Source organism: Rhinatrema bivittatum, chromosome 2 (assembly GCF_901001135.1).
Source record: "Rhinatrema bivittatum chromosome 2, aRhiBiv1.1, whole genome shotgun sequence".
Taxonomy (NCBI): Eukaryota; Metazoa; Chordata; class Amphibia; order Gymnophiona; family Rhinatrematidae; genus Rhinatrema; species Rhinatrema bivittatum.
In genome coordinates, this window is record NC_042616.1 from 232,842,979 (window position 1) to 232,868,922 (window position 25,944).

Genomic DNA, 25,944 nt, shown 5'->3' on the forward strand with positions numbered 1-25,944 from the left:
CTAGGGTTCTTCATCAACTACCCAAACTCCCATCTCAGCCTGTCACCTCAGTTGGACATTTTAGGAGCCCTGCTAGATACGGCTTGGGCAAAAGCCTTCCTGCCGCAGTCACCTTGACGTCCATAGCGGCGGTGATTCAACAGAGCCAACAGGTGTCAGCTTGGCACATGTTGAGGCTGTTGGGCCACATGGCTGCAACCGTCCATGTTATTCCCTTTGCACGTTTGCACATGCACAGAGCCCAATAAACCCTGAGGTTTATTGGGCTCTGTGCAGAGCTTCCAGGATCTGAGCAGAGCTTCCAGGATCGCATCCGAATCACCCTGCCTCTCCAGGATTCTGTCCTGGAAGCGGGTACTCTCAAATTTGGAACGGGGAATATCCTTCCAGAATCACCCTACCCAAAATGTCCTTACCACAGATGCGTCCGCCCCGGGGTGGGTAGCTCATGTAGAGGGGCTCCGCACCAAGGACCTCTAGTTTTCCCAGGAAGCATGTTGTCAAATCAATTTTCTGGAGCTCTGGGCAGTCAAGTGCATGCTATGGGCTTTCAGAGATCGGCTGTCCAACAAAGTTGTCCTGATCCAAACAGACAACTAGGTAGCTATGTGGTTTGTCAACAAGCAGGGAGGCATGGGATTGTACATCCTGTGTTAGCAAATGGTTCAGATCTGGTCCTGGGCCCTGTCTCGCGAGATGGTGCCCAGGGCCATGATTCTGGCAGGAATGGAGAATGAGATAGCGGATAGACTGAGTCATGCCTTCAGACCCCACAAGTGGTCTCTGGACCAAGAGGTAGTGAATCAGAAAGGTGACTCAGTTCTGTTCTCTGTACAGAACAGACAGCAAACCAGCCTCGGATGCCTTTGCCTGCTGTCAGGGATATTGTCTTCTATACACGTATCTTCTAATTCCCTTAGTGGCAAAGACCCTCTTGAAGCTTTGCAAGGACAGAGGAACTATGATTCTCATACTCCTCATTGGCCGAGACACATCTTTTTTACGCTTCTTTGGGAGTTGTCCATTTGGGAACCGATCAGTCTGGGGACTTCCCAAGAGCTCATCATTCAAGGCTGAGGCAAGTCATGGCATCTCAACCTCCAGTCTCTGTCGCTTACAGCCAGGATATTGAGAGGTTAATTCTGCAACTGCTCGATCTTTCTTTATGATGTGTCTCTGGTCCTTCCACTAGAAAGTTCTATGGACTGAAGTGGAGGAGGTTTTCCATGTGGTGTGAGCAGAAGGCCTTAAATCCATTTTTTTGCCCTCCACAAAAGCTGCTCGATTACCTTCTACACCTATTGGAGGCTGGCTTGAAAACCAACTCTGTTAGGGTTCACCTGAGTTCAATTGGTGCATACCAACATGATATGGATGATATTCCCATCTCTGTACAGCCTGTAGTTGTATGTTTCATGCAACTCCCCTAAGGCCTCCCTCTGTGTCTTGGGGCCTCAGTGTGGTGCTAGCTCAACTGATGAAAGCCCTGTTTGAGCCACTGCGCTCCTGTGACCTGAAGACCTGACCTGGAAGGTCATATTTTTGGTGGAGGTCACTTCAGCGTGTAGCAAGCTACAGGCCTTAGTGACTTCTTTACCTTATATTAAGTTTTTTCATGATAGGGTGGTCTTGCGTATGCACCCTAAGTTCCTGCCTAAGGTGGTGACAGATTTCCATCTTAACCAGTCAATTGTCCTGCCAACATTCATTCCCAGGCCCCATTTGCACCAAGGTGAACGAGCACTGCACAGTTTGGTCTGCAAGAAAGGCTTAGCCTTCTATCTGGAGTGGACAGACGCTCATAGACAGTCCACCCAACTTTTTATTTATTTTGTTAGGAATTGGTTGGGAGTTACTGTTGCCAAACAGACCCTATACAATTGGCTAGCAGATTGCATCTCCTTCTGTTATGCCCAGGAAGGACTGCATTTTGGAGGTCATGTCAAGGCTCATTCTGTCAGAGCCCTGGCAAACGTCATTGGCCCACATGCAAGGCTGCAACATGGAATTCACTCCACACATTTGCATCCCATTACTATCTGGATAGGGATGGCTGACATGACAGGTTCGGCCAGTCTGTGCTCAGGAATCTTTTCGAAGTGTAGAACCCAACTCTCCCTGCCTAGGGCCCAGTGTTTGGGTTCAAGCTGTCTCCCTCTCTGTTACTAACAGCACTGTGTTTGTCGTGCCCTTTGGCACCTGGTTGGTGCTTGTTGGTCCGCTTTTGTGTTGGGGAGCAGCCTGTAGCTAAGGATTCACCCATGTGTGGGAACTACCATCCTGCTTGTCCTAGGAGAAAGCAGAATTGCTTGCTTTTAACAGGTGTTCTACTAGGACAGGAGTATGTGAGTCCTCATGAAACCCGCCCGCCACCCTGAAGAGTTGGGTTTTTCCTATTTTTTTAATTTTTACCTTATTGCAATTCTATGTTACAGACTGAAGAGGAACCACGCATGGACATATGGTGTAGGCCATGTTGGGCATGCTGTGTGCCTAGTCAAAGTTCCAGAAACTTTGACATAAGTTTCAGTGCCAGGTTCCATCTGATGATGTCACCCATGTATGAGGATTAACATCATGCTGTCCTAGGAGAACTCATGTTACAGATAAGCAAATCTGCTTTCTGTATTGGTGACATTGCTGTTCACTGACGATGTGAAATGGAAGGTTGAGCCTCAGGTCAAAGTCCCTAGTTCGATCCCTGAGTCAGGTCATCTGCTCTGCAGGTCATGTAGGACTGGGGATGGTGCAGAGGCAGCATTCATAGCCCTTGGAGGCAGTGACTTAGCCACGGGTGTGCCTGAGTGGGCCATGGCCCACCCACTTTGGGCTCAGGCACACCCAACCAAGGCTGTTTCACACCAGATGAGGCTTGTTGGAGTAATGTCGCGGGATCACATCCCCAAGACGGCAAGGTAAAGGGCCTCAGAAGCAAGGCCATCGCGGGATCCCATCCCTGCAACAGCGATGTAGAGGGCCTCAGAAGAAGCAATTGTGGGTTCCCATCCTCGTGATGGTGAAGAAGAGGGCCTCAGAAGCAAGGCCATCGCGGGATCCCATCCCCGCAGTGGTGAAGGGGAGGGCAGGAACTGTAATGCTGTTACATGATGCTTTTCCCATGGCAGCAGCGGAAGTAGGAGTTTGTCTGTGCCTGATGAAAAGGCCCTGCTTGTGTGGGTGAGAATGGAAACTTGAATGTGTGTTTATGGGTGAGAATGGGAGCCTCTGTGTGTGTGTGTGTGTGTATTTGAATGGGTGTCTGGGGGTGTGTGTGGGGATGAGAATCGGAGCCTGTGCATGTGAGTGAGAATGGGAGCCGGTGTGGGCGAGAATGGGAGTCTGAGTGTGCTCTCTGTGTATATAAGAATGGGAACCTGAGTGTGCATCTGTGTGAGTATACAAATGGGAATCTGGGTGTGCATCTTTGTGTGTATAAGAATGGGAACCTGGAGGGAATGTGAGAGAATGAGAGCTTGTGTGTGTGGGGGAAGAGCATATGAGAGTGAGAGCTTGTGTATGTGAGGGAGAGAAAGCATGAGCGTGTGTGTGTGGGTGTGGGTGTGTGGGAAGGGAAGACAGTAGGAAGAGAGAGACCCTGAAAAGGAATTAAATGACCGACATGGGAAAAAAGAGACCTGGACCAACTGATTAGAAAAATACAAAGATCAGACAACAAAGATGAAAAAAAAAAGATTTTGAGATTTTAGCAATTTGAATATGCCATGTTTGGGAATGTGCATTTCTTATATTTTTTATTTTGCTCTTCAGTATTCCACTGTTCATAGTCTAGTTCAGGGGTCGGGAACCCATGGCTCGCGAGCCAGATATGGCTCTTTTGAAGGCTGCATCTGGCTCGCAGACAAGTGTCGCCACACTTTCCCGCTGACCCAGCTGCTCCCCGGTCCTCCTCCGCCCGGGCTTAAAATGCTGTCAGCCCGGGCGGAACGCGGCAAGACAGCTGGAGTCAGCGGCACTGGTGTGCTCTCTTCTTCCCGCAGGCCCCCCCCCCCCCCCCCGGAAGAGGAAGTGGAGAGTATCGGGTGCGTGCGCGGCAGGAAGAGGCCACGCTAGTGCGCTCGGCATCGGCCCGAAGAAAAGAAGACTGCAGCGTGGCTCGGAGGAAATTGAAGAGGTTCAACCGCGGCAGATGGGACTCCGCCTCCGCGAGGGCTGAAAATGAAGAGGTTAGCGTTGGGAGAAGGCAAGCATTCACTCTCTCTCACCCCCACCCCGGGAACTCGCGGCAGCAGCAGCAGCCTCCTCCCAACGCTAACCTCTTCATTTTCAGCCCTCGCGGAGGCGGAGTCCCATCGGCCGTGGTTGAACCTCTTCAATTTCCTCCGAGCCACGCTGCAGTCTTCTTTTCTTCGGGCCGATGCCGAGCGCACTAGCGTGGCCTCTTCCTGCCGCGCACGCACCCGATACGCTCCACTTCCTCTTCCGGGCCGCGGGGGGGGGGGGGGGGGCGCCTGTGTGTGTGTATGAGAGATTGCATGTATGTGAATGATTGAGAGCTGGGGGGGCCTGTGTGTCTGTGTGTGTGAGAGATTGCATGTATGTGAATAATTGTGAGCCTGTACATGTGAAAGAGAGTATGTCTGTGATTGAGAGCCTGCCTGTGAGAGAGAGAGAGCATGAATGTAAGTTTACCATTGGGAACCTGTATGTGTAAGTTTGTGATTGAAAACCTGTTTGTGTGAAAGAGTATGTGTGTATGATTGAGATCCTTTGTGTGTGAGAGAAATCATGTGTATGTATGATTAAGAACCTGTGTGTATAAGTAAGAGAGAGATCATGTGTGTCTGTGTGTGATTGAGAGCTGGTTTAGGTGATGGAGCATGTGAGTATGTGATTGAGAGCCTGTGTGTAAATGAGAGAAAGAGAGGACATGTTTGTAAGCATGTGAATGAGAGTCTGTGTGTGAGAGAAAAAGACAGCATGTATTTATGTGATTGAAAGCCTGTGTGTGTGTAAGCGTGAAAAGATAGACAGCATATGTGTAATTAAGAGCCTATATAAGTGAGAGAGAAAAAACGTGTCTATGTGAGTACTGAGAGCATGTGTGTATAGGTGTGTCATTGAGAGCCAGTGTGAGAGAGAGCGCTGGTATGTGACTGAGAGAGGAGAAAGTTCCAAGCAAACCACCCCACCTCCTGCTAATTCAGAACAATCTCAGGACACCTGGATATCAAACGTTCCCAGGTATGGAGAGCCAAAAAATTTTTGTATCCTTATTATTTTTCATTACTGGGTCTTTGTGTCTGCTATTTTGAAATATTTTGTTGGTATCTGGAAATGTTTTATATGAGTTTTTAATTATTGGATATTCCACTCATCAGCTGTTTCGAAATATGTTCTTTTTGTTAGTACAGTTTTACTGCTGATGATTTTATATTTCTTGATTTGTTTTATAAGGATGGGTGATGTTTCTTTTTTCCTTTGTTACACTGCATACAGAGACTCTGGCTTGTTGCAGTTTCCAATTCAGTTTTTTCTGCATGCTTCTTGTTATGCGTTATGGTCTCTTTATTCTATGTTAGGTGAGGGACAGCACGTGATTCAGGTGAGGTTTTCTGCTGGCGTGTAGTTTCTGTGTAGGACTCTATAGCAGCCTGACTTGGTCCGTTTTCCTAATAGGAGATGTATTGGTGTCTTAAGGCCTGGTGTAATATTTTCAGAGACTTATTGTACTTTAAAAGTTTGATCTTACATAAAATGCACACATTTACTTGTATTTAGTTTTAAACATATTGTATGGCTCTCATGGAATTACATTTTAAAATATGTGGCATTTATGGCGCTCTCAGCCAAAAAGGTTCCTGACCCCTGGTCTAGTTTCTCAAGCTTTCTATTTCAGTTTTGTCTGCATGTTTCTGTTTCTAATTTGTAGTCGGTCTCTGTTTTGTCTGCGTGTGACTGAAGTGCAGTATTCTGCTAGTGTGTAGTTTCTCTGTAGCAATCCAGCCTTTTCTTTTACTCCAGTAGGTGATGTATTAATGTTCTGGGGCCTGATATAGTATTTGCATTGTTGCTTTTACATAAGGTTGCTGATATTTGAGTCCTGAGATTCAGTGCTGTGACTATATGGTGTGGCTAGGTTGTAGAGGTTTCCTTTTCCGTCGATAAGCAGGCTGAATTAGCCATGTTGTTTTGGGTGATGTCATCGATGGCGCTCTCATGGACTTTCTCCCAGAAAGCAAAGCTTGAATGCTGCTGTGTCTGTGTGATTCTTTTCGCGCGAGGCGCGTCACTCTTGTCAGTGCTTTTTTATCCGCGCTTAGGCATGGATATGATTGTTTTTTTCTTCCTCACATCTTCTCACGATATTCTCAAATTTTCTCTCTTTGCTTCAAGTTATCCCACAATAAGCACTTTTTAGATGTCGAAGAAACTGGGCTTTAAGTATTGTCAGTGAGGACACGTAATGTCTGTCACTGACAATCACAACTACTGTTACTTGTGTTTTGACCCAGACCATGACTTTGCCTTCTGCAAAGACTGCGGTCAGATGTCTCCCAGAGCAAAGAGACAGAAAGTGGACAAGATTGCCTGGCTTAGCGAAAAGGAAGAAGCTCGTACTGACACCTGTGTGCCCTCACCGTGGCGCTCCACTCACTCCTCACCTGGACAAAAAGCTAAGGCCCATAAAGTCCATAGAAGGGCATCTTTGGTGGACCTGCAGGCGAAGTCTACTTCCAAGCAAAAAAGACTGTGTAACAAGGTCACCTCAGCACCTTCCAAACCCAAATCAAGTCCCATGGGCCGTCCCAGATTGGAACTAAACATTAGTGCATTGACGGAGCCTAACCAGTCATCTGCGTCGTCCTCTCATCGTCTCCGCGACGCATCCACTCAGGCCTCAGATGAGTCATCTGGAAAGAAGGACCACATCGCACACAACGCACTGCCACAACCGCCGAAGCCTGCGGTGACACATTGCGCTTCGGTGCCAGCTAAAGCGCGCGACATATCGGCGTACATCAAACATCACACCACTCATAACAAACATAGGCCAATTCCAATGGCGCATGTGTTTCCTAAAAGACCAGGGAAACATAAATTGCCTGCGTCAAATAGTGAAGAGCATCCACCCCGGGAGGGCAGAAGTCCGCATGCCAAGATGAGGAAACTGGATCTGATGCCGTCCCCTCCGAGTAAGCAGACAGATCCGATTTTGGACATTTTATCACAGCCGCCTTTGATGTCACCCCCTAAGCTGGTTCCTCTTAGCTCCAGATCATCATCTTCTCAGGAGGGTCGCAAGGTCTACTCGGGCTTAACCAGTCGATCCTACTCGCACTGTTTTATCCTTCAGGAGGGACTATCTCCCAGGGATAAATCAACTGCACCAGAAAAGGGCTCCTGGGTTTTAAGTAGGAATCCTTCGGATATCTTGCTCGCAACCTTTCACACATGGGGCATTCGTTCCCCACCTATGGAGGGAAAAGATCAGGTAGTGGTACCAGGTCCATTGTTGCCCCAGTCCCAGCATACCATTCATCAGATTTCCATGATTGTATGGGATGTGCTTTCATCCTGGTACCCAACTTTGCCACTGCCTAACTTCCCAGGTCCAAGCGGAGAAGGGCTTCCCAAACGAATGCAGGTTTCTCCAGAGTCAACGGCTTCTTACTCTCCAGATAAACAGGTCAAATCCCAATTTTCTCCTCCATCAGTTCTGCAGGACTCTCTGTTGGATATGTCACCTTCAAGCTCCACGGGCATTCCTTCTGACCCACAGGCAGAACCCCCTGATCATTCTTCACTGCCAGAGGATCTGACATATTCCAAGTTTATAGAAAAGTTAGGAGGGGTACTGGGTGTAGACGTCAAGAAACCTCCAGATTCTTGAGAAGAGATATTTGGAATCCTAAAGATCCTGGAAGTACCAGCAGAAGCATCTGCTCTACCTTCCCATAAGATTCTTGACACCATGCTGCTCAAAATGTGGGAATCTCCTCATCCTTCCTGCATCAAGGAAATTGGACCTGAAGTTTAGGATACAAAAGTCGTCAACTTATGGAGTCATTCAACTCCCGCACACTTCTGTGGTGGTGGAGTCTGCGATGAAGCAGGCTAAGAAATCCAAATTGCATGCGTCTGCGCCACATAAACTTTTGATGATATGACCAAGAAAACTTTTCAGAGTGCGATGCTGACAACCAGAATACAACACCATCAGTTTTATATGGTGCAACACTTATATGAGTGTTTGCAGTTGTTGAAACCATTCCTATGCTCTGGAACTGAGCAACCAATCACCCCCCAACCCTCCTATGACATGGAAGAGGGTTTGAGACATCTGCTGAGAACGGTCTATGAATCTTTTGAGACCTCCTCCTGGACGTCTGCTACTGCAATTGTGGTGCGTTGCTTGGCGTGGCTTCATTCCATGCCATACCATATTCGCGAGACAACCTTTTCAGCAAGCGTTTGAAGGAAACAGTCGCACAAATTAAGGAACAGAATGTGGCGGTACAGTCGCTTTCATCAATATCAGATTCCCAATCCACGACTCGCAGATATTACCAATCTTATTGGAAATCCATTTACCACCAAAGAAGGCCATTCAAACAATTTCTGTTGTTTAGACCGCAAACCTATCAGCAATTCCAAAAACCTCGTCAGCACCCTCAACAATCTCAACAGAGGCCACATCAAAGAGACCGAAAACAACAGAAACCCTCACAGCAATTCCCCAAAAACCTCCTCAGTCTTTTTGAAGATAGTGAAGCCACAGCCTCACTTGCCAGTGGGAGCCAGAATTCTCCATTTTTCCTCAGAGTGGAGCCATCTCACCTCAGACAAGTGGGTCTTGAATATAGTAAGCAAAGGGTATCGCCTGGACTTCACGACGCCACCCTCTCTTCCCCACCTGCCCAAACAGTTGAGAAATGTATACTAGCTATCTCTCTTGCAACTGGAGCTTCAAATGATATTCGAGCAGTACCAAAACACCAGATCAACATCGGCTACTATTCCCCATACTTCCTCATTCCAAAGAGGAGGGGGTCTTCGCCCCAATCTGGACCTATATTCTTTCAACAAGCACATCCAGTTGAGTGAAGTTTGAGTGAAGTTCAAAATGACTTTACTCAAACTAGTCCTTTCATTCATTGAACAGATTATGCCTCCTGATGGCAATTCCTCTGCTTCCAGGTTGCCTCGACTCACTACCAGTACAAAGTTCTCCCCTTTGGCCTTTCTTCAGCTCTGAGGTTTTCACCAAGTGTTTGGCTGTGGCAGTTGCTCATCTAAGGCATCAGTGAATCTGGATTTTTTCCCTATCTGGACGACTGATTAATAGTCTTTCCGGACCAGATTTCATTACAGAACAACTTGGAAACAACCATCAAATGCCTGGGCTTCCTCTTAAACTACGAGAAATTGGTACTCAAACTGACCCAGATACTTCAGTTCATAGGAGCACGGATAGACTCAGTTCATTCCTGAGCCTTCCTTCCACGTGACAGAATAGAAAAAATTCAGAGTCTCTGCACAGAATTACTTCCCAGACGGGACATCACGGTCCGCCAACTACTTGTGCTTCTTGGACATCTGGCCTCATCCATTCATGTAGTATCTCGCACCCGCCTGCACATCAGACATCTCAATGGGTCTAAAATCTCAATGGTCCCAGTATCTCAACCCTATAACAAAAAGGATAACTCTCTTGATCTCCATGCTCAAGGACATTCAGTGGTAACTGCTACTGGATGTACTGACCATGGGGGTCCCCCCTACAAGAGCCAACCCACACTCTCATTCTCACCACAGATGCATCCACACAAGGTTGGCGTGCGCATCTTCTACAATACAGGACTCAAGAGTCTCTGGTCTCTGATGGAACAGTCCTACCAAATCAACCTCCTAGAACTCAGAGCAATGAGATATGCTCTAAAAACCTTTGTTCACCTGCTCAGGGGCCAAGCCTAATGATCCACATAGACAATCAGGTGGCCATGTTCTGTGTAAACAAGCAAGGAGGATCAGGCTCCTGGCTCCTTTGCCGGGAGGCAGTATGGATGTGGGAATGGGCAGTGAAAAACTTTGTGACTGTGCGTGTGATGTATCTGCCTGGGATAGCAAACACGTTAGCGCATCGTCTAAGCAGAGTGTTTCACCCCCACGAGTGGTTCCTGAATCAGTTGGTGGCAGACAAACTATTCCAGAGATGGGGTCTCCCGTGTTTGGACCTTTTTGCCACCGAGGACAATCAGAAAATCGGGGATGTTTGCTCAATACGCCCCAGTCGCCTCAGGAAGTCACAGGATGCCTTTCTTCTATCTTGGTCAACAGGTCTTCCGTACGCTTTCCCTCCAGTATCTTTGATCGCCAGGACAGTTCAAAAGTTCCTTCAAGACAATTCTTGAATGATCGTCATTGCTCCAGCATGGCCAAGACAACATTGATTTGTGTATCTAGTACAGTATTCAGAAGATCGACCCATCCCTCTGGGTCATGAACCAGATCTTACATGAGAAGGGGCTTTCTCCTTCATCCTCTCCACACTTCTCTCAACCTGACTGCCTGGATGTTGAAGGTGAAATATTGCAGCAATTAGCTTTCTCACCTAGCATTCAAAACATCATTGTAGTGGCAAGGAAGCCTTCAACTAGAAGAAATTACTCCTTCAAACTGAAAAGATATATAGCCGGGTGCAAAGAAAACCATTTTTGCTCCTTTGTTCATCATCGGGTGAACGTCTTACTTACCTCCTTCATCTCTCACAATCGGGCCTAGACACATTGTCTGTTGAGTGCTATAGCTGCTTACCACTACAGGAACGAAGATGCTTCAGTGGCTTTCCCATCTGTTGGTGACTCTTTTCATTTGAGGACTTCTTAACCTCCATCCTCCAGTCAAAAAGCCACTAGTGCCTTGCGATTTAATTGAAGTCCTAACTGCTCTCATGAAGGACCCTTTTGAGCCCCTACAGTCGGCCCACCTAAAGTTCCTCACATGGAAGGTGGTATTCCTTGTGGCTATCACCTCAGCTTGTCGAGTAAGCTACAGACCTTAGTGCACTTCTCGCCCTATTTACAATTTTACCATGACAAGGTAGTACTCAGAACACATCCCAAATTCCTCCCGAAGGCGGTATCGACTTTCCACATCAATCAAGCTATTTCCATACCCATCTTTTTCCCTAAGCCCCACAGTAACAAGAGAGAAGCGCTGCTCCACTCTTTGGATTGTAAAAGAGCTTTATTTTACTATAAGCAAAGAACTTTTAACCACCACAACCACTATCATGTATCCCACTTAGTTAATTATTACTTGTATAACTTCCATATTATTCGTATGTTATTGTTTTTGTTATTATTGTTATTTCTACTATTCCTATTATAATCATGTGACAAATGTAAAGCCTGTTGCTAAGTTCTGTTCTCTGTAAACCGATGAGATGTTCCCAACGTTCGTCGGTATATAAAAGATATTAAATAAAATAAAATAAATAAATAAAACTTAGCCTCACAGGTGATTCTCACAACTGTTCATCTCCTTTAATCCCAATAATGTGGTATGACAGTCTCCCAGAGAACTATCTCCAACTGGATCACAAATTGCATTCGTTTCTGTCATGAATTCACGCCCTTATCTGACTCAGTCAAAGTCCACCAAGTATGGGCTGCAGCAACCTCCATTGCTCATTTTTGAGATGTACAATCGAGGACATTTCGAGAGTGGCAATGTGGTCATCTATCCATATTTTCACCTCTCACTACTGCCTGGATCAGCTGGCCGTTTAGGATAGCAGATTGGGACATGCAGTGTTATCAAACGTGGTTGGTTGGAAGGACATGTCCACGGAAAAACCAGGGTTTAAAAAAAAAAGGGGGGAGGGGAGGAGAAAGGGTGAGTGGAAGAGAAGGGGTATCTTGACGTAAAGGTCCCCCACCTTCAGTAACATTTTTTCTTTTTGCCGGAGCTTGGGACTTCCAAACAGCATGGCTAATTCAGCCAGCTTATTGACAGAAAAATGCAAGTTTGCTTACTGTAAACAGTGTTTTCCATAGATAGCAGGATGAATTAGCCATGTATCCCCTTCCTCCTCCTCCCTGGACATGTCTGGTCTAACCTTCCCGGTCACGTCACTGCCGTTTAGCTTTTCAGTAGTACTAAGGAGACAGACGCACTATGCATGGGAAGAGCTGCTCAGACGCAGCAGCATTCAAGCTTTGCTTTCTGGGAGAAAGCCTGTGAGAACGCCGTCGATGAGGTCACCCAAAACAGCGTGGCTAATTCATCCAGCTATCTACAGAAAACACCGTTTACAGTAAGCAAAGTTGCTTCTCTTTGCAGGAATTTGTGTTACCTCACAAAATAGCAGTGGAGGGATATATTTTGCTGAGGTGACACCAGAATTTGAAATGTTTTTTTCATGTTGGTTGTAATGTGAATTGTCCTAGCTCTGCTCTGCACCTGTGCTATTTTATTGTAGTTATGATGATTTCTGGCTTTCTGCAAAGAAAATTCATGAAAGAATACATACATTTTTATTTTATTACATGATTGGATCTGTTTGTTTTCTTTGCTTTTTACATGATATACTTGGGCATTTATAAACTGCAATAAATATAAAATAAATTAATTCAGATTAATAAGGAATTTTTGAGTTTGGTAAGTGCTTGAAATAACTGAGGTAAAATGTTTTGAAGTTTCATGCATGATGCATAATGGCTGTTGCTAACTACTTAGAAAGCCATTGTAGGGTGCAATATATGGCATTATTTATCAATAAGAATACAACTAGTAGGTCTCAGACCTGCATGCCTACTGCCCACCCATGTTAACCTTATGCCCACCCAAAAAATCAGTTCTAGCTATGCCACTGCTTGGGGGTGAGAAGAATTGTGGTCATTATTAAATGTGACACCTGATGGCTGGGAGGATCTCTGGTGTGCGACTCCCAGCCTTAGAACCAATCTAGGAAGAAAGGGAGAGGGGCTCCCTTTAAAAAAAAAAAGGTAAAATTCCTAGCTAGTTGTGAACTAAGGCTCATGGCACCAGAAGCACATCACTGGTTCTGATGAGCTGGAAGAAGAAAGGAGGAGATAGGATACCAAAAAAAAGGGAAAAAAAGAAAAGAATTGCATGAAAAGTGTTTTCTCAGTGGCTGACCTGATTTTTTGGAATTCACTGCCAGAAAGCCTGCATCTGACCATTTGTTCAAAAGCTTTTAAGTCAATGTTAAAATGTTTTTGATTTTGGTAGGCATTTTTATGAATCTGTTTGCTATAGTTTTTATTGCTTAGATTTGTTTTATACTTTTACATAATGATCGGTGATAATGTGTGGTTTTTATCTCTTGTTGTGTTTTAATTTGTGTGATGATCATATACAATTGATTTGTATGCTGCCTAGAGCCTTGGTAACAGGCAACTTATAAATGTCTTAAATAAATAAATTACCGGAAGGCTGGAAGCAGACATGCAGTGAATATGGGGGAGGAAGCGAGTGGGGGAATACTCTGAGATGGGAAACGGAACTGCCAATTACATTGAATTAGCAGTGATGAAGCAGGATAAGTGCTTCAGATGATTGCCAAGGGGAAGCGGTGCTGCTAGAGGCTCCAGTCCGTTGGGAGGCTTGTCAGAATTTGGAATGACCTGTAACAAACAGTGCCCGCATTGTTTTCCTTTTGAAAAGTAGCAAGCGTGCATGCTGAAAGCACCCATGTGCTTCGCAGCTATTGTCTGCCTGTGCTGGTGGTTGAGCCCCAGGGCAAGATAGCGTGAGCATATTTGAAAAGCAAGCGTTAAGTGCTCCGCTTTCCTCTTCTGACTCTAAACAGGCCCTTGAGAATGCCTTGCTTTAACCTGGAGAAAAGCATGCTTGGCTGTGGAAGAGGAGAGTGGTTTTCAGCTAAGCCCATTTACCCCTGTAAATTGCTATTTACTTACTCAAATGGCTTTGAAAATTGTCCTACAAAAAAAGCCATGACACTACATATCAACAGAACTGACCTCTTGGTGAGCTGTGAGGAAGTATCTATTAGTAAATCATGTATTGAATGCAGACTGTTGAATTGCTCCATTTTCATAAACCTAGTGGGGAGAGGGGAATGTTGCACTGCTTCCTCTGGGTGGAAATCACTGGATTTCTTCTTCGCTTGTGGGAATTTAAGTTTAAGGGTAATGTTGCTCATGGCAGCTCTGAAAGCATCTTATTTCTAAATGTGCGGTGTTTTTGATTGACTAGTTCTGTTTTTTTAGCATTTGATTGCACATGGGTATCCATAAAAAAGAAATTGCTGAGGCAGCAGTGCTGTATTTGCTTGGGATTTTTTTCCATGCATATTTCTTGAAAAGCTAGAGGATGTATTTAATATTCCAACTTATTGCTTCATCATATTCTTTGTGTTCATAATCCCAATGTCCTTTTGAAGAAATAATGGTTATGGTTACATTATGAGAATATGGGACATCATAAAAGAATACCTAGCTATGGATTTAAGCAGGTAAATAAAGAAAAGTAATTTTTTCTCTCTCTCTCTTTTTCAAGGGAGTTAATAATTTTGTTCAGTACAAATTTAGCCACCTACCTTCAAAAGAAAGACAGACGATAGTTGAGCTGGCTAAAATGTTTTTAAATCGTATTAACTACTGGCATCTGGAGACGCCCTCCCAGCGAAGATTGCGTTCACCAAATGATGATATTGCTGGATATAAAGTCAACTATACAAGGTAATAATATTAACTTGAGCTTTCCTATTTTATTTGGTGGTGGTTAATAACTTCTTCCACTGTTCTTTTTCTTTAAAGTCTTCAGTGTCAGAGAGCAGACAGATTACTAAATAATTATTAATTGTAAATGTAAGCAATAACATATAACAGGCATTTTGACACATTTATTGGGTGCCTTCAACACTAGAGAAGGGCACTGAAATCATTCATAAAATGACTAAGAAAAAAATTAAACATTTGGATTTTTCCGTCAACATCATATAATTGCATTAATATCCTTTTAATGGCTCAGCAGTCACGAGACCACTAGTCCACTGCAAGGCATCTTTTTTGCTCTTTTTCCCCTGTTTTTTTCCCTCAGTGGTCTCTACAATTGGGCTCTCCCCTATTGAGAGGCTAGGTGCAGCCTAGAAGCCCATCATCTGCCTGAAGTTTGGAGGCATACCTTCAGCACCCCTCATTGACTGGCAGGGCCCACCAAAGTAGTAGCAGCTGTCTTCCCTCCTTCCCTCAGGCTTGAGTGTACCCATCTCTATAGCATGTTCAGGCTCAACTGTCCCCGATGGATGAGGTATTGGAACTGACTCCCCTTTACCACAGTTCACAGTGCTATAACTTGGGGCCAACTCAGCAGAACAGTTCTAACAATTCATTATTAAAGTCACCTTCCAATTGATCAGTCTTCTTACAACTGCTAGGTTGTGCTAAGAAATTTGATTGGGAAATGTGCCCAGTGTTTTAATTTATCAGTCATTTCCCCAGTGCAGCAGGAACAGTTGCAGTGAAAAATAGACTAGGGATATAACAGATGGGAGGGGATGACTCCAGGTGAGGCAGAATGGAAGAGATGGGTCAGAATGGAGGCCTGAGGAACAAGTAATGAATTTGGAAAGAGAAGATGGTGTCCATTTTCTCCTTTCTGATTTCAGGAAAAGGAGAAAGGGTAATGGGGCCAAGGGAAGGGGAGAATAATGAAGTTGGGGATTTTGTGGAAGCCTGGTGCAAAGCTCAAGATTGATTCTGTGAACCTTTTTTTTTATAGAAGTCAGCCATAGTCTGGGCAGAAAATGAATTATGGATAGGAGGTGGAGGCTATTTGGTGAAAAAATGGTAGAAATTGGGAGGCGAGTTTTTTTTTTTTTTTTTTCAGCTGGATATAGTCAGGATTGACTTTAGTGGAATATGGGGCCTGAGAGAAAGCTGCCGCAGTGGAGCCCCAGTACACTGACATGTGTGGTTCAACCTTCTAGCTCACATAAATTTATAGTGCTGAGAGTTGGTCAACCATGGCACCACAGGGCTTGGTTTGTGAGTGCAGTCGCAGACTAGCAAGTCAACATTAATTTGCAATGTATGAAGTTAGCATGGGAATGGGATTTTAACCAGAGATGCTCTGAGAAGCAGGTGTGGGAATGTGACCTCTTAAATGAGCCAATGGTGGAATTTGATATGCTTTACAGGATGGGGGAGGGATACATACGTTTTGCAATGCTCGAACAGTCCAAAGGTCCATCAAGCCCAGCATCCTGTTTGCAACAATGGCCAATCCAGGTCACAAGTAATTGGCAAGATTCCTAAGTTCAATAGATTCCATACTATTTATCCCAGGGACAAGAGGTGGATTTCTCCTAGTCCAACTTACTAATGGTTAATGGCCTTTTCTTCTAGAATTTGTCCAAACCTTTTATAAACTCAGCTACACTAACAGCTTTCACCATATCTTCCGTCAACAAATTCCAGAGTCTAATTATGCGTTGAGTAAAAAAGTATTTTCTCCTATTTGTCTTAAATGTATCACCTAGTAACTTCATTACATGTCCCCTATTCTTTGTGAGGTCAATATTCAAAAGCCATTTAGATGGATAACTGAAAACTTATCTATCTAAATGACTTACCTGGCTATATTCAGCATTTATCTGGCTAAATTCTAGCCAGCTAATAAGTTAAGCGGTTATAATTTAATCAGATAAATTGGGGGTGTTTGGGAGGAGTTGAGTAAGCCGACTAATTTAACTTGCTAATTCTGATATTCAGAGTTAGCCGGGTGACTTAACTGGCTAAGTCTGGTTGGGTCAAAGAGCTGTCCTAAAGTTAGCCAGATCTAGTTAGCAGGCTAACTACTTAAGATAGCCGGCTATATTCAATTGTGCGGCTGCACTACTGAATATGCATCCAAAGTTAGCCGGATAAACTTATCCAGCTAACTTTGCTATCTGAACTGTCTCTGAATATAGACGCCTGTACTTTTTGAAATCGTAAACAACTGATTTACGTGTACCCGTTCCAATCCACTCATTATTTTATAGACCTCTATCAAATCTTCCATCTGTCACCTCTTCTCCAAGCTGAAAAGCCCTAACTTATTTAGCCTTTCCTCACAGGGGAATCGTTCCAACCCCTTTATCATTTCAGTCATCCTTCTCTATACCTTTTTTAATTCTGCTATAACTTTTTTGAGATGCAATGACCAAAATTGCACATATATTCAAGGTGCAGTTACACAATGGAGCAGAGGCATTTTCCATTCAATAAGCAGGCTGAATTAGCCATGGTGTCTGGGACGTTCCCCTGGCAGCCCTAGGTGGAAACTCTCTCCATAGATTCAAAGCTCTGCTCTGCATGCCTGTGCAGTTGTTCCCACACAATTCCCTGAGTTGCTCAGTTTTTATTCTTCCCACAGAGCTAACGGACGTGGATTCTTCTCGCTTGTGCTTCTTTCTTCTTTGTCTTCTTTCCTACACTTTAGTGTACCCCAAAAAGCACTTTTAAGTGCTACTCATGGCACCCAAAGCCCCGGGCTTTAAGTACTGCCAGTGTGGCAAAGTTATGTCCATCACTGATGGGCTTAGCTATTGCTACCTGTGCATGGGGCTGGACCATGACCAGATGTCCTGTCACAACTGTGGCAGGATGTCTCCAAGGGCCCAGCGTCAATGGGCCGAAAAGATCATGAGGCGGAGGGAGACTGGGTCATTGGGTTCATTTTCCCCTGCCCCCCGCTCCTCATAGTCTTCACCATTGCCGAAATTGAAGCAGCCAAACCCAGCAAAACGAATAGCGTCGCTGGAGCCAATAATAGGCCAAGGCCAGGTGGGGAAAACCCCAGAGAGCCTGAAGGGTAGGGGTTTGGGGGGAAAACCCCCCAAAAGACCCAAAGATGCCATCAAACCCAAGAGCCATCGCTCAAGTGCCGGTGGCTCCAAAAAACCCCCCTGAAGCACGATGCAGAATGATGCACAACAACGCATGATGCTCAGAAACGTTCGACGCATGATAATCAGTGGTGCAGGGTGCGACGCCAATGAAAGATTCATCGACACTTGTTGAATGGAAAGGTAAAACATAGACATTCGGCACAGGAGCACCATCCGTTGACACATTTGATGAACGAGACCCAGCACAAGGTAAAGGAACATTCGAAAGGAGGCTCTTAGTCCCAATGGCGTCCACACCCACAGTTAGTTTTTACTGCAGAGGAACTCCGGGGTCCAGACAACTTGACATAGAGATTGCGGCAGCGGTGACATGGAAGAGAAGCTCAACCAGGTAGGCTGCTACACCGGTGCCTTCCCATCCGCACCAGGGGCTGCGGCCAGGACATGCTGGGAGAGCTCCCCCCCCCCCCCCCCCCCCGGAACGAGGAAGGAGAGGAGGGACAAGCCAGCTCCGCAGAGGCTTCTTGCCAGCCCCCCACCCGCCCTGAAGATTACGGCGGCGATGTGAGAGAGAGAAGTACGACCAGGTAGATCGCTAACCGGTGCCTTCCCACCCGCATCAGGGCTGCGATCAGGATGTGCTGGGGAGTACTCCCCCCCCCCCCCCCCCGGAACGAGGAAGGAGAGGAGGGACAAGCCAGCTCCGCAGAGGCTTCTTGCCAGCCCCCCACCCGCCCTGAAGATTACGGCGGCGATGTGAGAGAGAGAAGTACGACCAGGTAGATTGCTAACCGGTGCCTTCCCACCCGCATGAGGACTGCGATCAGGATGTGCTGGGGAGTACTCCCCCCCCGGAACAAGGAAGGAGAGGAGGGACCAACTGGCATCATAGCAGCTCCTCACCCATAGCCCACCCACTGCTAGCCCCCCCACACGACCTGAAGATCACGGTGGTGACACCTGAGGTGCGCACCCTTGCCACTCACAAAAAAGAACATCACAAAGAAGCTTGTCCCTTTGTGCTCCCCTTCGTGCGTGCCTGAGGTGCTAACCTGCAGTGCACATTACAACTGTAACCTTTCCTCTTGACAGAAGCCAACCAAACATTGGAGCAAATACACATTTTTGAACCCATATGTGATCAGGGCTTATATGGTGACCTAAGAAGGAAAACACAAAAAAAGAACCAAATAAGGAATACAAGGCAGGTCTTTCCCATGATGAGTAACAACTCCCCTGTAATCTCGTCCTGCTTAATATTTACACTCTTACTATTGAATGTCCAGTCACTGTCAAAAAAAATCCCACTGATAAATGATCTTAGAGGATTTAAATCCCACTGTCTTCTGCATTTCTGAAACCTGGTTGAATGACAAAGATAATGTAATCTTAAATCAAATTGATCAACCCAACTATGATGTCTTTCACTTCCCCAGACCTAAACGTAAAAGTGTGTGGGGGTGGGGTGGGGGTGGGGGGGCTACTAATCTTATACCTTACAAAGTACAGATAAACTCGCCCTACAAGGTGGCAATACTAAAATCACCACAACTAAACATAGGAATGGTCTATTGCCTCCCCTGGCTTACTTCAAAAGACTGCTCACCTCTAATCAAACTATTCACTAAAGCGTTTCCATCACCTGACACTATACTAATTATAGGAGACTTTAACCCACATGTTTTTTCATTTCATTTATTAAAATTTATTAATCGCCTAACACTAGAAAGGCCTAGGCGATGTACATAATATACATACATAATAAAAACAAAGTTGACAAAATACAAACAATAAATTTTTGGTTTCACAGAGACCAAATGATAGAATACCAAATATCAATGGTTAATACATATCACGATAATACGAGTACTACCCTGTTTCCCCGAAAATAAGACAGTGTCTTATATTAATTTTTGCTACCAAAGATGCACTAGGCCTTATTTTCAGGGGATGTCTAATACCGTAGAGCTGCTGGCTGCCCCTGCGTCAGCCATGCCCCACCAGTGTGCTGTCAGAGAGAGGTAAGAGTGTGCATCATTCATGGTAGTCAGCTTGGGCTGACTCTGCTGCTTTTGAACCTCTGCACACTGCTTGGAAGGGGTCCCCCGACTGGTACTGCCACCATCCCCAGATGCCAGTAATCTTGCTGCCACTGTCACTGCTGCCACATGGCTATTGGGGAGGTGCCGATTGCTGCTACTGACACTGAAGCCCATTCTGCTGCCTCCTCTGTGCAGGCCCCGTGGGCTTCCACTTTCACCATGCTGATCTCGTACATTGTGTGATCCACATAGAGAAAGTGCTATTCTTGCACATTCCCAAAGATTACATGTGCCAAACTCTAAAAAGTAATTTTTTTTTTTTTTTTTACCTTTGCTGGCTGATGTTAGTTTTCTAATCGGTTGGTCACAGGCTTTTTTTTTTTTCCCACCTTCCCTTTCTTATTTTTTTGCCAATTCCTTTTATATGGTCCTTTTTTCTTCCGTATTTCTTTTCTCTCCATCTTCTTCCCTCAAACACAGTCAGGTTCTCATTCTCACATGCATTTCTCGCTCTCTCACACACACACACACACACAGGCTCTCAATGTCACATGCTGTCTCTCATACAATCATTCATACACACAGTCTCTCACTGGCACATGCTGTCTGACTCTCACACACCCAGGCTCTCTCTCACTCCCACATGCTGTCTTGCTCAAGCATAGGCTCTCACCGTCACATGCTGTCTCTCTCACACACACAGAGGCTCTCACATGCTGCCTCTGCAAACATTCAGATCCTCACTCCCACACACAATCTCTCAAGTCATCTCATACATGCACGCACACACCCTCTACAGACCCTCAGCCTCTCTCTCACCTCTGGGCCTCCTCTTCGCGGGTCGCCGCAGGATGGGCTCTGCAGCGGCCCTGAACTTCTCGGGCCGCGGCAGCCCTGCTACCGGGCCTCTTCCTCTTCTTGGGCCGCTGCGACTTGGGATTCGCAGCAGCCCGCGGCAGCTCCTCCTCTTCTGCACGCGCTGATGCTCTTCCTCCTTCCTGCCCATGCGGCTCCGGCAACGTTTACTTCCGGAGCGCACAGGCAGGAAGGAGGAAGAGCATCAGCGCGTTTGAACGCGATCTTTTTCTTCGGGCAAGGAGGCTCAGCGGCCGCATGAGCCTCCTTGCGCCCGGGGGCATTGGCTCCCCTCGGGATACCACTGCTCGCGTCTGCCCCTAATACCTTGGAAACTTTATTTAAAAAAAAAAAAATGACATCACAGGATTGACCGGCCCACTGGGGGAAGCCCGATCCCCCGATAGGTCAATCCGCCCCTGTTTACAAGGGATTGCTTACTTTCGGGGGAGGTCTTATATTTAGGAATTCGGCAAAATCTCTACGAGGTCTTATTTTTGGGGGATGTCTTATTTTTGGGGAAACACGGTATCAAACAACAATTGATATTTTAGACATCATAACATATTTTCCAACAAGAGAATATCCACTTTATGGCCTATCATATTCACTTTATCAAACGGATTGAAACTCATTCATACCGCATTATCAATCATTATATGCACGATGAAGCAGAAATTCTTTGAATGACATTTTAAACTTTTTAACGTCTTCCAAAGACCCGAGGTCAAAAGGAATAAGATTCCATTGAATAGGTGCTGCTATAGAGAAATAAGTCTCCCTGGTACTAAATAATTGTGCATGACAAAGTGAAGGAATCCCTAGCAGATTTAGTTGAGACTATCTCAAACATCTTACATGTAGATAGAACACATAAGAACATAAGAAATTGCCATACTGAGTCAGACCAAGGGTCCATCAAGCACAGCATCCTGTTTCCAACAGTGGCCAAACCAGGCTAGAAGTACCTGGCAAGTACCCAAACACTAAGTACTTCCCTTGTTACTGATGCCAATAATAGCAGTGGCTATTCCCTAATTTAATTGATTTAATGATTAATAGCAGTTAATGGACTTCTCCTTCAAGAACTTATTCAAATCTTTTTTAAACCCAGCTACACTAACTGCCCTAACCACATCCTGTGGCAACAAATTCCAGAGCTTAATTGTGCGTTGAGTGAAAAAGAATTTTCTCCGATTAGTTTTAAATGTGCTACTTGCTAACTTCAGGGAATGCCTCCTAGTCCTTCTATTATCCGAAAGAGTAAATAACCGATTCAGGTCTACCCATTCTAGTCCTCTCATGATTTTAAAGACCTCTATCATATCCCCCCTCAGCTGTCTCTTCTCCAAGCTGAACAGCCCTAACCTCTTTAGCCTTTCCTCACAGGGTAGCTGTTCCATCCCCTTTATCATTTTGGTCGCCCTTCTCTGTACCAAAAACCACTGTTATGTTTGTACTTGGTAGTGGGCCCTTGGGTCGTGGTGAGAGCTGACTCCACCCACAGGGAGGAGCCCTGTAGGGACTCATCACAACAGGTGGGGTCTCAGCAGTGATGGACACAAGAAGCAAGGATTTTCAGAAGGCATTTGACAAAGTTCCTCATGAGAGGCTTCTAGGAAAAGTAAAAAGTCATGGGATAGGTGGCGATGTCCTTTCATGGATTGCAAACTGGCTAAAAGACAGGAAACAGAGAGTAGGATTAAATGGGCAATTTTCTCAGTGGAAGGGAGTGGACAGTGGAGTGCCTCAGGGATCTGTATTGGGACCCTTACTGTTCAATATCTGGAAAGAAATACGACGAGTGAGATAATCAAATTTGCAGATGACACAAAATTGTTCAGAGTAGTTAAATCACAAGCAGATTGTGATAAATTGCAGGAAGACCTTGTGAGACTGGAAAATTGGGCATCCAAATGGCAGATGAAATTTAATGTGGATAAGTGCAAGGTGATGCATATAGGGAAAAATAACCCATGCTATAATTACACAATGTTGGGTTCCATATTAGGTGCTACAACCCAAGAAAGAGATCTAGGTGTCATAGTGGATAACACACTGAAATTGTCGGTGCAGTGTGCTGCAGCAGTCAAAAAAGCAAACAGAATGTTGGGAATTATTAGAAAAGGAATGGTGAATAAAACGAAAAATGTCATAATGCCTCTGTATCGCTCCATGGTGAGACCGCACCTTGAATACTGTGTACAATTCTGGTCGCCGCATCTCAAAAAAGATATAATTGCGATGGAGAAGGTACAGAGAAGGGCTACCAAAATGATAAGGGGAATGGAACAACTCCCCTATGAGGAAAGACTAAACAGTTTAGGACTTTTCAGCTTGGAGAAGAGACGACTGAGGGGGGATATGATAGAGGTGTTTAAAATCATGAGAGGTCTAGAATGGGTAGATGTGAATCGGTTATTTACTCTTTCGGATAGTAGAAAGACTAGGGGGCACTCCATGAAGTTAGCATGGGGCACATTTAAAACTAATCGGCGAAAGTTCTTTTTTACTCAACGTACAATTAAACTCTGGAATTTGTTGCCAGAGAATGTGGTTAGTGCAGTTAGTATAGCTGTGATTAAAAAAGGATTGGATAAGTTCTTGGAGGAGAAGTCCATTACCTGCTATTAAGTTCACTTAGAGAATAGCCACTGCCATTAGCAATGGCTACATGGAATAGACTTAGTTTTTGGGTACTTGCCAGGTTCTTATGGCCTGAATTGGATGCTGGGCTTGATGGACCCTTGGTCTGACCCAGTATGGCATTTTCTTATGTTCTTATGTTCTTATGTTTAATTATACAGCAGAAGTAATTCGAGGAGCGGGTTTAATAAACACAGTCCAGAGTAGAAGAGTCTCAAGCTGGTTTCTCTGGTAGTGGCCCGCAGAGCGGGGTAACCGGGGAATACTTCCTCCTGATGGTCTTTGTGCAAGGTATATCCGGTAGTGGTCCGCAGCGTGGGGTAGGCTGGAGGCTGGTGTTGGAAGTAGGCACAAGACAGCCTGGATCCGGTAGTGATCCGCAGAGCGGGGTAACCTGAGAATCCACACAGCGTACAGAGAGGAGGAGAGTAGAGCAGATCTTGTACTCGCTCCAAAGTGCAGTAGATATGCTACTATCGTAGTCTTAGTGAAAACCCAAGGCACAAGCACACTGGAGGGTTCGTCCGTAGTAGCAGCGAGAGTACACACTAGGCTGGAGAAATGTGAGACTCGCAGAGAAAGCTCTCCAAGGAGTGATAGCCCTGAGTGCAGCAAGGCCCCCGAGGAGCGGGTACCTGAGTCACTCAGTCTGGAACGCAGGAACAGTGAAGCGAAGCATTTCAAGGTAGTGGAATTGAGCAAGACTGTAATCCTTGCTAACATGGTAGGAAGGTCCGGTAGGTTTAAATACACGTAGGCAGTGACGTCATGCAGAGGGGACACCCCTGAGGTTCCCGCCATGATGTGGATAAGAAGGAGGCAGGCGCACGTGCCCTAGGTCACACAGGATTGAAGATGGCAACTGGGATAGCCCACACCTTCCCGGGAACACCGGGAGGTCGGCCTGTGGAGGCAGAGGTGGCCATCTTAGACAGAATTGGAGCTGTAGGGCAAAATGAGGTGAGCAGCAGAGGTCACAGCTGCCTGCGACTGACGGGCGCAACAGTACCCCCCTTCTTAGACTATGATGTCTTTCACTTCCCCAGACCTAAATGTAAAAGTGTGTGTGTGTTGGGGGGGGGCTGCTACTAATAATCTGTAAAAAAAAATAAAAATAAAATAAATAAATAATTAAATTACTTAATCTTAAACCTTACAAAGTACAGATAAACTCGCCCTACAAGGTGGCAATACTAAAATCACCACAACTAAACATAGGAATGGTCTATTCCCAGGAAATTGGTTATTCCCAATGCTTTCCTCTCTTATGTACGTCCAGGATGTCATACACTTTGTATGCGATGTTCTCTTCAGCATCAAGAGGCTGTAGATCTGGAGTCTTGCGAGAGAACTGTGAGAGGCTTCAAAAGTGAAACGTGGAAAGCATTGTGTATTTTCATGGATGAAGGTAACTTCAGGCTGTAGGTCAAGGGACCTAGGCGGCGAAGGCAGAGAAGGGTCCAATGTAGCATGGAGCGAATCTGGCTGAAGGGAGCTTGAGGCGGAGGTATTTGGTACTGAGCCATACCTTGTCTCCTGGCTCAAACTGGGGTGCTGCTCTGTGATGAGTGTTGAATTGCTTTTGGGTCCGTTGTCCTGCTTTGTGCAGAAGGTCCTTAGTTTGAATCCAGAGTTGGTGAATTTCTTCAGCTGTAGCCTGAGCTGCTGGTGATGTACCTGACAAAGGTATTGGAAGTGGTGGTAAAGGTTGACTACCATATGTGATCTGGAATGGAGTAGGTCCAGTGGCAGAAGCAGGATGAGAGTTCAGGGCGAACTCAGCCCAGGGTAATAGTTCTGCCCAATCACTCTGCCTAGAGTTGACGTAGGCATGCATGAACTGTTTGAGAGTCTGATTCATTCTTTCTGTTTGCCCATTTGATTGGGGGTGATACGCTGATGTCAGATCTAAGGCGATATCAAATTTATGACACAGTGCCCTCCAGAACTTGGCAGTGAATTGGACACCTCTGTCAGAAACGATGTGTTTAGGCATTCCGTGCAGGCGGAATATATGTCGTATGAACAGTTTGGCAAGTTCTGGGGCAGATGGTAGTCCGGGTAAAGCCACAAAGTGTGCCATTTTTGAGAAGCGGTCCACTGTGACCCATATAGTATTGTTCCCGCTTGATGGTGGCAAATCCATGATGAAATCGGTTGTGATGTGCGTCCATGGTTCATCTGGGACAGGTAACTGCTGTAGGAGACCCCAGGGGCGACCGGCAGGAGGCTTTTGTCTGGCGCAGGATTCAATGTACGCTTGGACGTCTTTTTTCATAGACTGCCACCAATAGAAGCGTTGAAGGGTGGCAAGCGTATGGGCCTGTCCAGGATGACCAGCTAACCGGGAGTCATGAGCCCAGTTCAGAAGTTTCTTCCGTAGATTTTGAGGAACCACTGTTTTTCCTGGTGGTACAGAATGGGTGGCAGCCAGAACTATTTTCTCTGGATTGATGATATGATGGGGTGCTTGTTTACAAATTTATCATGAGGTATTCTACCTGCACCTTCGCATACCCCAATGTATATCTTAATCTCTCGTCCCCCTCTTATTTT

At 45.6% G+C, this 25,944-nt stretch overlaps 1 protein-coding gene across 5 annotated transcripts in view; it reads left to right on the forward strand.

The window, feature by feature from the left end:
* Positions 1 to 25,944, forward strand: part of KAT2B (lysine acetyltransferase 2B) — a 328,579-nt gene that overhangs the window by 123,156 nt on the left and 179,479 nt on the right. For all 5 annotated transcript variants that reach the window (XM_029589280.1, XM_029589282.1, XM_029589284.1 and 2 more), the window contains exon 5: positions 14,509 to 14,690. In XM_029589280.1, the coding sequence (XP_029445140.1) occupies positions 14,509 to 14,690 (182 nt within the window). The remainder of the gene's footprint in view (positions 1 to 14,508; positions 14,691 to 25,944) is intronic.